Below are 13,746 nucleotides of genomic sequence, written 5' to 3'. Positions count from 1 at the left end.
CAAAAATTCTCAAATACATGATCTATGTATGCGTCTCCTCTATAACAAACAGCAATTTCAAAATTTCATTATTCCTAAACAATAAAATAAAATAAAATAAAATAAAATAAAATAAAATAAAATAAAATAAAATAAAATAACCAATTTTTTTGGCTGGACCAAAACCCATGATGGGATTATGAAATAGTCAGTTAGCAAGAGTATGCTTACACTTACAAAACCACTTGCATACAGCTTATTAAAGAGATGTGGCACTAGTTTAGAGTGTGACCTATCATGGCTTCAAGGACTCTGCTTACTGTCCAAGATAATGGTGAAAGCACAGGGAAGGGTGACAAGACTAATCCACTGATAGATTTCCTGTATCACAGTTTCCCCATTATGTGCTTATTTATCAGTATCTCCACAGTGCTGCCAAGCTGGCAGTGAACTATTTTGGGCACAAATGTAGCCCACCAGAATTTCTGATATGACACTTAACAAAAGCAGTATGTGATGGAATACAAATGACATAGCTAGGACTGCAAAAAGAGGAGCTGCAGTAGATTGCATGGGTGGCACAGTCAGCTAGGATTTATCTATAGCAACTGTCTCAACTTAAAAACAGAAGAGTAGCTACCCTATATTTAAATACACTGCACTTACTGCTACACTACCAGCTGAAGATCTCAAAGCACTTTACACATTTTATTAGAATATGTCTCACATTTTCTTTTACATTATGCATTAGTATCCTCATTTTATAGATCATGGTAAACAATCTGTCCAAGGTCTCACAATGCAAACAACCACATGATCAACTGAATGTAATTATCTGTGAACTGGTCATAAGAGTTGTATTTGAATAAAGATAAATTTTCAACAACAAGAAAATTGAAGGTATTTTGCCAAGTATTACCAATTTGAGCATATAAACCTCCAGATATAGACTAGAAGAAATATTTCCCACCATTGTTTGGTAAAAGCAGCAGTGGATAAAAATACTAAAAATTTAGTAATTAATTAAAGAAGTTAAAGTTATTTAGTTATTTTAATTTAATTTAAATTTAAATTAGTTATTAATTAAAGAGTAAAAGTTATTTGGATATTAGCTTAAAACGATCTACCAAAAAAAAAAAAGTGAATAGCCATATGTTTACATCTGTGTATGTTTAGACAAGACACATATAACTCAATCATGATGGGCAGGACAGGATACTGATTTTTTATATACTTTTTAAAATACCCTTTCTTGTATAGCATAACAGCATTTTTCAGATTTTTATTTTTTTTTTTTTTTTTTAGCTAGATGCTTAACTTCTTGCTGTATAGGGTATAAGACCATCCTTTGAAAAAGTCACTAAAATCAACACTTCATTGAACTGTTTGTGCTGCTCACACTGCTGCTGCTGCTGCTACTGTTTATCAAAAGGCCATTTTCCATGAGGTTAGCTCTTATGCCCAGAACCCCAGGGAAATGTTCACAGCTAAGGACAATACTCAATACAGCCTACAGTAGGGCCATTACAGGCAAATTGTGCACATGAAAATGAAAATCCCATTAACTGGAATGGTTGTTTTCAAATTTCCCACTAGTAATGCTGACTTGCACTAAAGTAACTAAACAGTCACAGAAGCTCAGGTAGCTGCACATTGGTACAGCAGCACAAACACTCCAGCTGTGGCATGTGCAAGGCAATGGGATTTAATTTAGTCCAGAGTGAAAGAGAGTTAAGTCAAATGACCGCACATATGCCATGGGCTGAGAGCTCACACCACGCTCAGCTGGCACGTGGTAACTTGCTAAAGCTGGAATAACTTGACTACGTAGTTTTCAGTGAATTCATTTCACACATTCCTATTACGAAATAAATTTGTCCTATTTCAGTTTTGCTTAAGCAAATACAATTTCAATATGCAGCAAATTGTTCTCTTTTGGTGGAAAAAAATGCATGTTTTAAACATATACTACACAAAACTTACCATCTAAAAGACAAGTAAAATTTGCATCCTAATCTGAACCTCTTTAAAAACAGATAAAAACAGATAAAAGAATTTTTTTTTTCAAAATATTTCTCTATATTCTTTATTTTAATGAAGAATTTTGTACATTAACTTTCATTTTGGCTATTCGTATCCCTGCAGTCTGTATTAGTGGTGACCATTTGTTGATGTATGATGAGATGTTGCAAGGAGATTCATGAAGTGAACTAAAGTGCATCAAAAGAGCAAATAATTGAAATGTAAAAAGATAGATGCCCTACTGCTCAGTGTAAAAATATTAAAGACAGGACTTTGCTTGATTAGAGAGGCGGGACAGCATTTCAGATAGCAAAACATCTCTGTACATATGGATCCCATTCTTTTACAAATTTACCAGATCGCTTCTGTTGAGTATCCAAGCATTAATTTTCCTTTCTAAGAAATACTTTTTAAAGTGATCCAAGCAAGCTGCCTTATTGATGACAGCATTTGAAAATCATCAGTGTTTTTCATTACACCATAAAGATGCTATAGCATCCACTTTCAAGTGAGTTTGTGCAGTGACCACTTTTCAAATCCTTTGTAGTTACAGTTTAAACTAGTTAAATTGTATTATCAAAAAAGACTTGGCGTCTTGCAGGAAAACAGATTACAGATCTACTATAGGTCTGCATCAGACTTCTTTGCTGCAGTGGAAATAGCAGTTTAAAATAAACATTATAATTTAAAGATTTTTCTGGATAATCTATTTGCGGTTCATATAAAAATGCATTGTTTTCATGCATATTACACGTTAAACCTTCTGCCTTATTATTTGCAATGTCTTAACAGACAAATAGCAATTTTGCTTATTAATTTCTTCCTCATTTTATAGACAGACAATCTAAAAGCTAATGTAGCAATATGACATGAACACTGCTTTTATGCTGCACAGTGGAAATGCTACATAGAGCAAAAATTGCAAAGCAAATAATTTCAAGTTATTTACATGCTTTTTTTCCTCTCTTTAAACAATTATAGATAGGTATAGATATACAAACTTTTCTAGTGTATTAATTATGGGGAAATGGAGGCTAAACACTAACACCAACCAATCTGTCCTTGCTTTGCTATTTTTCTGAAACATGTCCCCTCACTGTATCTTCAGCAGCAGGCACAACAAGGCAGAAAAGCAGTCTTTTCAACATTTTATCATAGAACCTGATGAGGAACACATTTTGTCAACACTGTCAATATCATAATAAGCATACTGAAGACCTAAAAGCATAGAAAATATTTTACTAGTGAAACAATAATTGTGGGGTTTTTTCACTTGGGGGGGGGGAGAAAGGAAGGACACTGTTGCTGCACAGTCAGTAATGCCAACTCCCTGTTCTAACCTTATGCTCAAAACCTCAAAATAAATACTTCTTAAAACTTAAGTGATTATCACATATGTAATTTTAATACCCAAATTCACCAAAAAATATTAGCAATGATGGCTTTGATTATTAGTAGAATAGGACTGTTAAGTATCATATAACTAGCATTAAATATCATTTTCTAATGCAAAAACTCAATAGCAAATCATACAATTGCTAAATGTATACCAATACAGGTTTACCTGTACCAGACTACAAGATAAATTTGAAAATGGAAAATGACAACTGATACCCATGGATGTTAGAGTTGAAGCATCTTTAGTCATGAAGGACAGAATTGTTAGTGTAGTGAACAATTATGTGAATTTATTGCCAGAGTAAATTAACAGACTAAGATATGTAATAGATGGTATACAGTTTCTATAGAACTTCTAAATATCTCAGCATTAAGAGAATAAAGAGTTTAATGCTTTTGGGGAGTTGGTTTTGCTTTTCGACCATTTGGATAGCAGACCGTATTTCCAGAATAAATGTTCTAGTTTTCAATTACAGGGTGATTGCACATTTGGATAAATAAGATGCATGCAAGAAATTATAGAATATTACAATAGAGTTGCTATAAAAGCTGAAAATATCCTTCATTATCCATTAACAAGGCCTTTTTATATTTTTGAAAGGAAATCATTAATGCATTATTTTCTCATGAGAGATATTATTTAATCAATTTAGTAAATCTTATGCACTTGCAACAAACTTGAATAGAAAAAGATAATCATGTTCCTGTACTTATGCCAAGATGCAATATATATTCCCTGAAAGAGAGAAGTGCATAATTTTAGGTGTATTAGACCCCTGTCAAACATATAGCAAGCAACACTTTCAACTATGGAGAACCCTGGCTGTAACCTAATAATATTCAGGATAATTTCAGTCTGAAAGACTCATGCACAGACTGACAGTGCATCAGGGCACGCTTATCTCATTTTTTCAGACTTGTAAAATGCCTTTCATCTGATTTTCATTTTTTGTGATACATTGCAATAAAGAATAGGTGTGCCACTGTAACAAGACTAGGTTTTACAATTAGTCATTTTCATATATTCTAGTACTAATGTTGATACAAAGATTCTGAATTAAAAGCAATATGGATGATACATTTTATAAACATGACAAATAGCTTACAAATAATGACTCATTACCTTCAAAGAATATTGGGACAAATACTGTGAAGCTGTTAACTTCTGTAAAAGGCAGACTTTCAATGAGTTACTATGTTTAAATTTTGATTCCTTTATCACCATCTCTTCATCTCTTATTTAAAAATGAATTCTACCTTCTCGTTCACTTCCCAGCTATCTCTTTTCCAAATCTTGATATCCACCCTTAGCATTCCACTTTACACAATAGTTATTTTGGGTGCTATTCTGAGAGTACAAAATGCCTTCAATAACATGCTTTTTTTTTTTTTTTTTTTAAAAAAAAAAAAAAGTCCTGAATTTGGGGACAAAACTTTTTAAATTTTAATGGCATCAAATGAAGCATTTTTCTTGCAAACAGCTGGGCAGAGATTGACAGTTCACCTGGCCTTTACTACAGATTACTTTTGTCTAGCATTAGTGTGGTTTTAAATGTCATTGGCACCTTGGGATATACTCTATGCTTCATCCTCCACCTAACCCAATTAGCCTACTGAGTGAATCAGTATTCTCAGGGTCTTTTTCACTTCATGACCTAAACCATATTGGGCATTTCTTTTTTCCACTGGCTGATAAGTAAACTTTCTAATAAAACTTAATACATTATTTTAGAAGACTGCCCAATTTGTGGCCAGAAATGCATTAATAAGTACTCTATGCAAAGCAGGCAGAGTGAGAAAGCATGGGCTTCATTCAGCTCAGTATCCTTTCCCATCTGCAGGGGCTCATGTTAATGGGGACAAGTGTTGTAATTTAACAACATAATCATACTGCACACTCTTAGCATCACAGGTCCTTTCCTGCCCTGCCGAAGTCTGTTCAGTTGCAGCAGCCATTTCATAGCCATCACATCATGGAAAACAGACCAAAGTTTTTGGTTTAATTGTGCTTAAACTCTTCTCCTTCCCTCAAGCCCTTCCACCTCACAGTACAGGCATTTCGACTGTCTCCAGGATAATCAAATTCTCTATTTCTGTATCTCAGAGATAGCATTATTTCCAGTCTCCAAAACTGTGTCCTAGATCACACGATCAGCAAATCCATACGTTATTTCCAGCTTCTAATTCTTTTAAATCTTGTCAAAGCATCTTTAAATGAATGTTGTTTTTTTTTAATTAGTTGCCATAAGGTAACACAAAAAACAAGTAATATTTCCCACAATATTTCCCACAATCTTTGACATAACCATCTTATTCAGAAAGATTTGTAGGAGGTAACAAAGTTGCATTGTACAGAATTTGCCAATTAATAGAAGAATCCCTTTAAAAATCCTTTGAAAATGGAAGGAAAATGTTTGTTGTTTTTTTTAAGTATATAAAGTAAATATATTGGTTGGCATGGTCCGAAGAGTAAAGCATTGCTCTGCTTACAGCATCCCACAGCACCTCAATTGTTCTGTCTTAAGTATCATCAATAAAAACACATGCTAGATTACTGTTGTTTTTATAAAAGCATCCATTTTAACTTAATTATGTAAACCTTACCTGAATTATGGATTTCAGTGGAGTTCAGATAAAATTCATCATTTTTTACACCAATTGACTAAGTTTGCGTGCAAGCTATACACCCAAGACATACAATTTATTGGATGAGAATTAGTGATGGAAAGCAAGCAGAATATTTCTATATGAATAAGAAACAAATCTATAGGATGCTTTGTTTTCTCTTTCTTACAATAAATGGTGATAGGTCACAAACACTTTTAAACTAACAAATGAATATTTCAGTTTCCTTATCACTTTAGCATTTCACTCTTTTTCTTTTCAAGTGTTTTATTAAAACAAGTTAATTCTGGGAAGACCTATAGCTAAACTAAGGCCACATAAAATAATCTAGTCCAGAAAACTGATGAGTTATCTCACTACTTGATTATCTCATAGAATGGAGTCACAATTTCTCAGAACTAAAAGGTGTGCAGACAAAATATTTCATATTCATTTTCTATCAAAAGCACTATGGGTAATCATTCCATTTGATAAAATAAATTTAAGATTTTTAAAAATTCAAATGCACTGTATCTGCACTTATCTTCACTAAGCACTCAGATGCTCCCATTCATGAATGTATCACTGTATTATTGGAGTCTCCCTGCTGTTCCTGTATACACATTTATGATTCATGTTCTTAACATAAATCAAATTACACTACAATGACTGGAAAAAAAATCTACAAAGAATTTCAGTACCAGGAAACTGAGACCACAGAAATACCAGAAAGTAGGTGAAAGTAAAATAAGATGCCTCAGAAAACTTGTACTGCATCAGATAAGAATTGTACTTATGGTCTTGCTTATGAACTAAACTTGATTTTATATTCATTAAGGAAAAGGTGTCTTTTCTGCTCATGTTAACTAGCATACAGTAAACTATTCAAAGCAAAAACCCCCAGGACAGAAGGGCAACTAGGACAAGGCAAACGATATGACAGAGTAAGACAATATTCATTTTAGGTATCTAAATCAATAGCCTATGCTATAGCCTGGTGGAACATTCACAGAGCATCTTAGGCCCTCTGTCTGGGGGCATATTAACTGAAACGTACATTTAGCTACGTCTTTGTGAGTGCAGGAAAGTTACAAATTATTCTATGTCAGGCAAGCTTTTATTTATTTTTACTAACCATTAACTACCCCAAAGCCAAAGCAAAAATTTATCCCTGAGGAAGGCACTTTTTAACTCCGATAAAATAAAATCAAAACTAGAATAAAAGGGAAGAAAAGGGAGGGAGAAAAAAAAATATTATTAATCTTTTAGTTCTTGGAAAGAAGTAAAGGATAATGAAAACATAAGGAACTAAAAAATTATTTGCAGGAAAAAAAAAATTGTTAAAGAAACCACAGCTGATAGTTAATAAATGATTACACTAACAACCCTCAAGCAGTATCTGTGTTAAGTGACAACTCATAAATGAGAGAACATGGCACTACTGCATTTGGGTTTCTCTCTGTATTAGACACACACACAGAATTTGTCCCAATACTTCTGCATCAGAATGAATGTTATTTCACATTTATTAACATGACAAGTTGCTGAATAACAATTTGTGGCAGCTTATGCTTCATTTAAAGAGAGACAGCATTTCAAGAACATTACAACAAATGCTGTTACTGCAATGTCTTTCGTTTCATGTCATTGGTACAACAAACAATATACCCAGAGAGCTCAATTTAATTAAGTCTATTATGTCTAGCACAAAGGACGCATTTAAATCAATATTATTTCCCATACACTTAAAAATACCATATCAGCCTATTTTCATTATACCCCTTTTACAAAGATACTTCACATTTAATTGCCCAACGAAACATGCAGTATATCTGAAGTTTCATATTTACAAAGGCAAAACTTGATGACTAAAAATGGTGGAAATAAGTGCTGTCAGAAGATCAGATCTCCCATTATATTTTTTACTGTGTACAGGCTTAAGCTTGAATACCTTGTACACTTTGAACAGTTGGAGTTTTTTGCTTTATCATTTACCAAAAATTTTACAGTTTATTATAAAAGAGCATATACAAAATCATTCATCATCTAGATTTCAATTGAATAGTACCACTTGTTAAGAAATTAGTGTACCTTGTCTGCTCTGAATGAAACAATGTCTAAAACATGGCCATGCTATCAAGTCTGGATTTTTCGGCAGTACCTAAATTAGGACAATTATCTCTTTGTTTCTCTAAATGTTGGGTAAGCTACTGACCGTCACGTAGAAGTGATAAAAAGTCAGTTTGCTACTCACCAATAAAGTAGTTGTTTCCTAATGCAAGCATTTCTTCAGAAAGAACAAGTCCACCCAGTGCCTGGAGGAGAGTGACACTTCTGCCATCAATAAGCGAACACTGCTTAAACCCAGTGGTTGTCACCTTCCACAGCAGGATAAGAGAAGCAGTAGCATCTTGCCTTATTCTAAGAAAATAAACAATAAGAATACTTACAGCAAGGAAAATTGGTGTTATCAGCAAGTACATCAAACAAAAGCTTATCATCAGAGAAGAAGAACTTAAATGTAGCAAATTTGGAACCAGAAAAAGGCCTGAAGGCTTTCATCGTGTCCATAAAATAAATAAATGCTTCAACAGTAAGATTTGTATAACAGTATACATAAAGGCAGATTTAATCGTACAGAGTCTCAATTTCTAATATTTGAAGGACACCATCTTAGTGTCCAATAAGTGTTTTATATAAAAACAGTACATAATAGTAAAGCAGCCTTCTTCACTGGCTGAAATTATGGCTTTTGAATAGTACCTCCATTCTACAACTACAACACTATCATTTTCTTCTCTTGCCTACTGAAGAGCATTCAATGTTCATTCAATACAGGGAGATAGATCCTGGTAGAAACACTCATTTGTTTGATATACCAGATCGAAGGTTCAGAACAATTTATTCCTGCAAATCAAATGAGTCGTGTAATGCTCCCAAGGTCACTGAGTCAGTGGTGCCTTCCTAAATATTGACAGGTTGGATAAGCATCTACAACTGCATATATACTGCTGGCTCCACTAGGGAGCACTGTATCTATGTTGGTGTTGCTTCCCTCTCAGGATACTTTCTTCCACTAACCTCATAAAGACAAAATAAAAATCTGTAGTATTTCTGGCAAGTTCCCAAACATTTGCACTAATTTCATCTGATAAATCACAAATGAGTTTGAACAATCCCACAAGAGTTCAATCGCAACACCATCGTACTGCTGAGAACTGCTAATTCTCGCTTGCCAAAAAGAAGACTCCAAATACCAGGAGATGAAATTCTGTTGCACAATTTCCTATAATGAAATTGTTTCAATCCTACTGAGAACACAGGGTGGTCTCTCTCATTTTTTTATATTATTATTAGAGTTCAAAACAAGAAATGCAAAGTGTTCCAATTATATTTGTCATGAGTGCAGCCTTTGCACCAGAGGTCCTACTACTTTGGTGCTTAACAAAGGAAATACAATGTCATGAAGATGGATATCAACCTGCATTTATCTGTCCAGATTAACTGACAAAATAAAACACTATTGAAAGTACATTGTATAAAAAATGACCAAAACCAACCCTGTATACTCTGCAAACCTTTTTAAAATGGGGTCATTCTGTCATGAGTCTTACAGTTATAGAATCTACAAACTTCAGTTTATTCCTAATAAAAAATAATAATAATAAATCTCATTTGCTTACATATTCTAGTCAGCTAGAGCATCCACACTCACAGGTCTCTTCCTTACTTAGGCTTAAATGCTCATGAATGAGAATGATTCAAAGTCCTGTGGGAAGCACAGGACAGCTCCTACGTTTACAGTTACTGCTCCAAACTGTCTGCAGCTTGTCTGCTCGCAGCAGTTTGTTTTTTCCTGTAACCATGGCCTTTTTTAACTGAAAGCTGGCATTCTGAAAGATAAGATGACAGTATGAGAAAAGCAGGCTATTTGGGGAAAATCTAAGTCTAAAATTGCAGTAAAGTTGTGAGCCAGAGAAGAACTATGTTGGCAGATTTTTATTTGAAATAATATTTTCAATAGAAAATGCTTTATACCAGCTGATAGAATCAGATATTTCTAGGAAGTCAGGTTCTGTTAATTAAAAGTTACAAACCAAGCATTTTATTGAAAAAAGCATGAATTTTAAAAGTGATTAACAAAATAAATTCAGATTTTTGAAAAATGTTATTTGTAGAACATTCGCATCAAAAATGTTATGGCTGACTGATGACACCCAAAGCTATATTCCAGAAATTAAATAAAAATGCATGAAATAAGTGTATTTATATAATTATTGATAATCACTTTCCATAAGGAAATGCATTTGGGGGTTAAAGAAAAAATGTGTTCACTGCATGAAGGAGAAAGGAAACATTGCATCTTCTCCAAACTGACATCTTCAGCATGCCTGCCCTAATTCCTAACACATTCTGATGGCCCAGAGACAGTTTACATGCTTGCATCTCCTAAAACATTAAATATGTGGGAAAAGTTATATCAAGCAAAGAGCTTTCATGGCACTGCTAGATGCCTGATGGCTGTCTGAAGTTCTTTCATATACTTTAAACCATTTGACAAACCTGTGTATCCAAAAAACAGTTGTCTAAAATAGCAAAGTGAATTAAAATAAAAGCATTTTTAAATTCCATCACATAGGACAAATATTCTTACTTTACTGATGTGTTCTGTGGAACTTCAAAGGAGACAAGCCGGCCTCCAGCAGAGGTATTGGAACTGGCATTTCCACAAGCCATATCTGGGGTTACCTGAAAATAAAAATAGCTTTATTTAACACTAAACCACAAAATCTGACCAAAAAAAACAAATAAAAAAAAGCACCAATGATACAGCAACTATCTTTTCAGGATGGGCAAAATCATTCACCAAAATATTTACATTAGAAACAAACAATATGAAAATTAATTTAAGTAACCTTTTAATTTTTTGTTCTAACAAAACCTTCTTGCATACAACTGTGGACTTCTAAAGGTATCTTCCTTTAAAAGTGATCACATAATTAGAAAAAGATAAGTGGGCTTCTAGTCTTTTGAAATATTAAATAAAGCTCTAACATTTGCCACATCCAAAAAATGTTGCATCATTAATATAGGCAATTCTGGAAGATTTATAACAGCAGATACTGATACTGTCTTTCTACTATATTGAAATGTTTGTGTTTTTTTTTTTTTTTTTTTTTTTTCCCAGACTGGTTACTTTTAAAAATATTTTCCCATTTGCTCTAACAAAACTTGATAATATTATTTCCAAATACAAGTTGCTTCAATAAATGGAGCTTTCAGATGGAGAAAAATGATGAGTACAGTTAAGAGTGAAGGGACTTATTTGCCAAGTCTCCTGCAACTAGTAGGCATGGAAATCAGCTACTGCATGAGCTGGATCAGGACACCATGCAGGATGGCATACAACACTGAGAAATCACAGAGACCTCCACATACTTACTTGTGGAATAGTAATTTGTACTGGTTTCAGTTAGAACAGAAGTTTCAGATAGAACAGAATTAATTTTCTTCCTAGTAGCTGGTGGAATGCTGTGTTTTGGCTTAGGATGAGAAGAGTGCTGATAACACCCCGATGTTTTAATTGTTGCAGAGCAGTGCTTATACCAAGCCAAGGACATCTCAGCCTTTCGCTCTGTCCTGCCAACAGGCAGGCTGGGGGTGCAGTAAGAGCTGGGAGGGGACAGACCCAGGACAGGTGACCCAAACTAGCCAAAGGGGTATTCCATACCATCTGACGTCATGCTAAACGATATATAGGGGTGGCTAGCCGGGGGGAGGGGGCCGGACTGCTCGGTTAGGCTGGGCATCGGTCAGCGGGTGGTGAGCAATTGCATTGTGCATCACTTGTTTGTACATATTATTATTATTATTTTCCTATTATCACCATTGTATTATTATTATTATTATTGTTATTATTACTTTTGTTATTATTATTTTCCTGTCTTATTAAACTGTCTTTATCTCAACTCACGGGCTTCACTTTCCATTTCTCTCCCCCATCCCAGAGAGGGAGGGGGGAGGGTGAGCGAACGGCTGCGTGGTGTTTAGCTGCCGGCCGGGTTAAACCACGACATAATTTCATAAAGGCAGTTTAAGAACCATTACCATTTCCAATTACACCTTTATTTCAAATAAGTAATATTTTATATAGGATAATTGGCTCTTTCTATTTCTGTTAAGCAGTTCTCCGGTATCTTCATCAGCTATGAAATAACACATTAAATTTAAAAAAAAAAAAAAAAAAATCAGTCAATCTCACCATAAAATTATTAGGCAGATTTTGCCATGCTATTTTTTAGTTACCTGGAATGTGTGTACAACCTTTTTACATTAGCCTTACTGGTGAAGTGAAAACTTATACCTGACACACTTCCATGAATTAATCATCCACTAACAAAAAAGCCAGAATCTAATTTGTAATTATATTTATAATTCAAATTCATATTTTAAATGTTACTGTGGAACACCTGTGAAAACACAAAAAATAGAAGTCCAGAATATGAAGGAAGTAACTGTTTTTAGGGGGCTTAGTTGATTTTGATTCAGGCAAGACAAATGCTCAATATTCACATCTCCACAAAATATACACATTACTCGACTTACTTCTTCCTTACTTCATTCTCTTGTTTATATAATATGAATACATATATTTTATGAAAATAAAATGAGATGCAATTTTATTCTTTCCTTAAAGAAATAATAATAGTTTTAAAGGGTAATATACCCATTAAAATTTCTGAATCCTGGAAGTAAAAATTTCAAAGCATGATGAAACAAAAAGGAGTTTGGTTAACACTCTTCCTCTTAAATTTGCCAACATTTATACTTTCATTTTCTTTGAGAATCTAATGCCTACTGGAACAAAGAAAAGAAAAAAAATCAATATCTTTGTTTTTACACAGTCTCATGGTATATCCAAAAATATACTCATTAGAATATTTATATAGTTCCACATTTTCATGCATCTTTTACCTTGGAATACAAGGAGGAAAAAAAAGGTAATTTAAGCTCTTCATTTACTTTACTATTCTATATTAGAAGTTTGTAAAGTAAAAGGTAGATCTATCTTTGAAACTATAATAACAAAAACAACAATGATAATAAAGCAAGAATTGAAAAAAATTGGCTTCATAATGAGAGCTGAGTTAATCCTGTGAAAATGGGGAAAAAATATGGTTTGCAAAGCAATCAGAATTAAGGATTATTCAGCATAAAAAGCCCAAGTAGAAAATATTTTATTGGTAACCAGCAGAGCAAAAAGCAAAATACAGGGGTTTGACTCCTCTGCTAGGAATACCTGTAACGTTTGATGTCCTTCTCCAAGTAGAAACACCTTGTAATTGTCCCTGATGTCATTTGTTATGAATCTGATAAAATAATTATCCAAACCAGTAGGATGCTAAATGTGGTGAATGATGGAATTTTACAACAGCTGAAAATTGACTTTTTTCTACTACTAAAATGGTACTTGGATCAGACAAAAAAAACAATAAAAAAGGAAGAAACAGCAGCACTCATAAGGTCAAAAAATGGTGCCAGCAGTACTCTATTTCAGACAAATACTATGGAGACAAAAATGACAGTTTTGACACCTGAATTAGCAAATAAATTACAGCGAGTTTTTTTTGTTTTGTTTTGTTTTGTTTTTGTATCCGTGGGATATCTGTACAAAGATTTTTAAGCGTGTCTCTCCTGTCTTAACAGAACAACCTGCAAAACTGAAAGACTGAAGAATAAGGG

General features: G+C 33.7%; 1 protein-coding gene across 1 annotated transcript in view; it reads right to left on the bottom strand.

Annotated features, from left to right (window-relative positions):
• DNER (delta/notch like EGF repeat containing) overlaps positions 1–13,746 on the bottom strand; it is a 120,287-nt gene that overhangs the window by 52,556 nt on the left and 53,985 nt on the right. Inside the window, exons 3-4 of the mRNA XM_084529620.1 lie at positions 10,658–10,752; positions 8,258–8,424 (exon numbers count right to left, since the gene is read on the bottom strand). Coding sequence (XP_084385746.1) covers positions 8,258–8,424; positions 10,658–10,752 — 262 coding nt within the window. The remainder of the gene's footprint in view (positions 1–8,257; positions 8,425–10,657; positions 10,753–13,746) is intronic.

Source organism: Aythya ferina (assembly GCF_964211825.1).
Source record: "Aythya ferina genome assembly, chromosome: 9".
NCBI lineage: Eukaryota > Metazoa > Chordata > Aves > Anseriformes > Anatidae > Aythya > Aythya ferina.
This window is presented reverse-complemented; position numbering and strand designations above follow the sequence as displayed.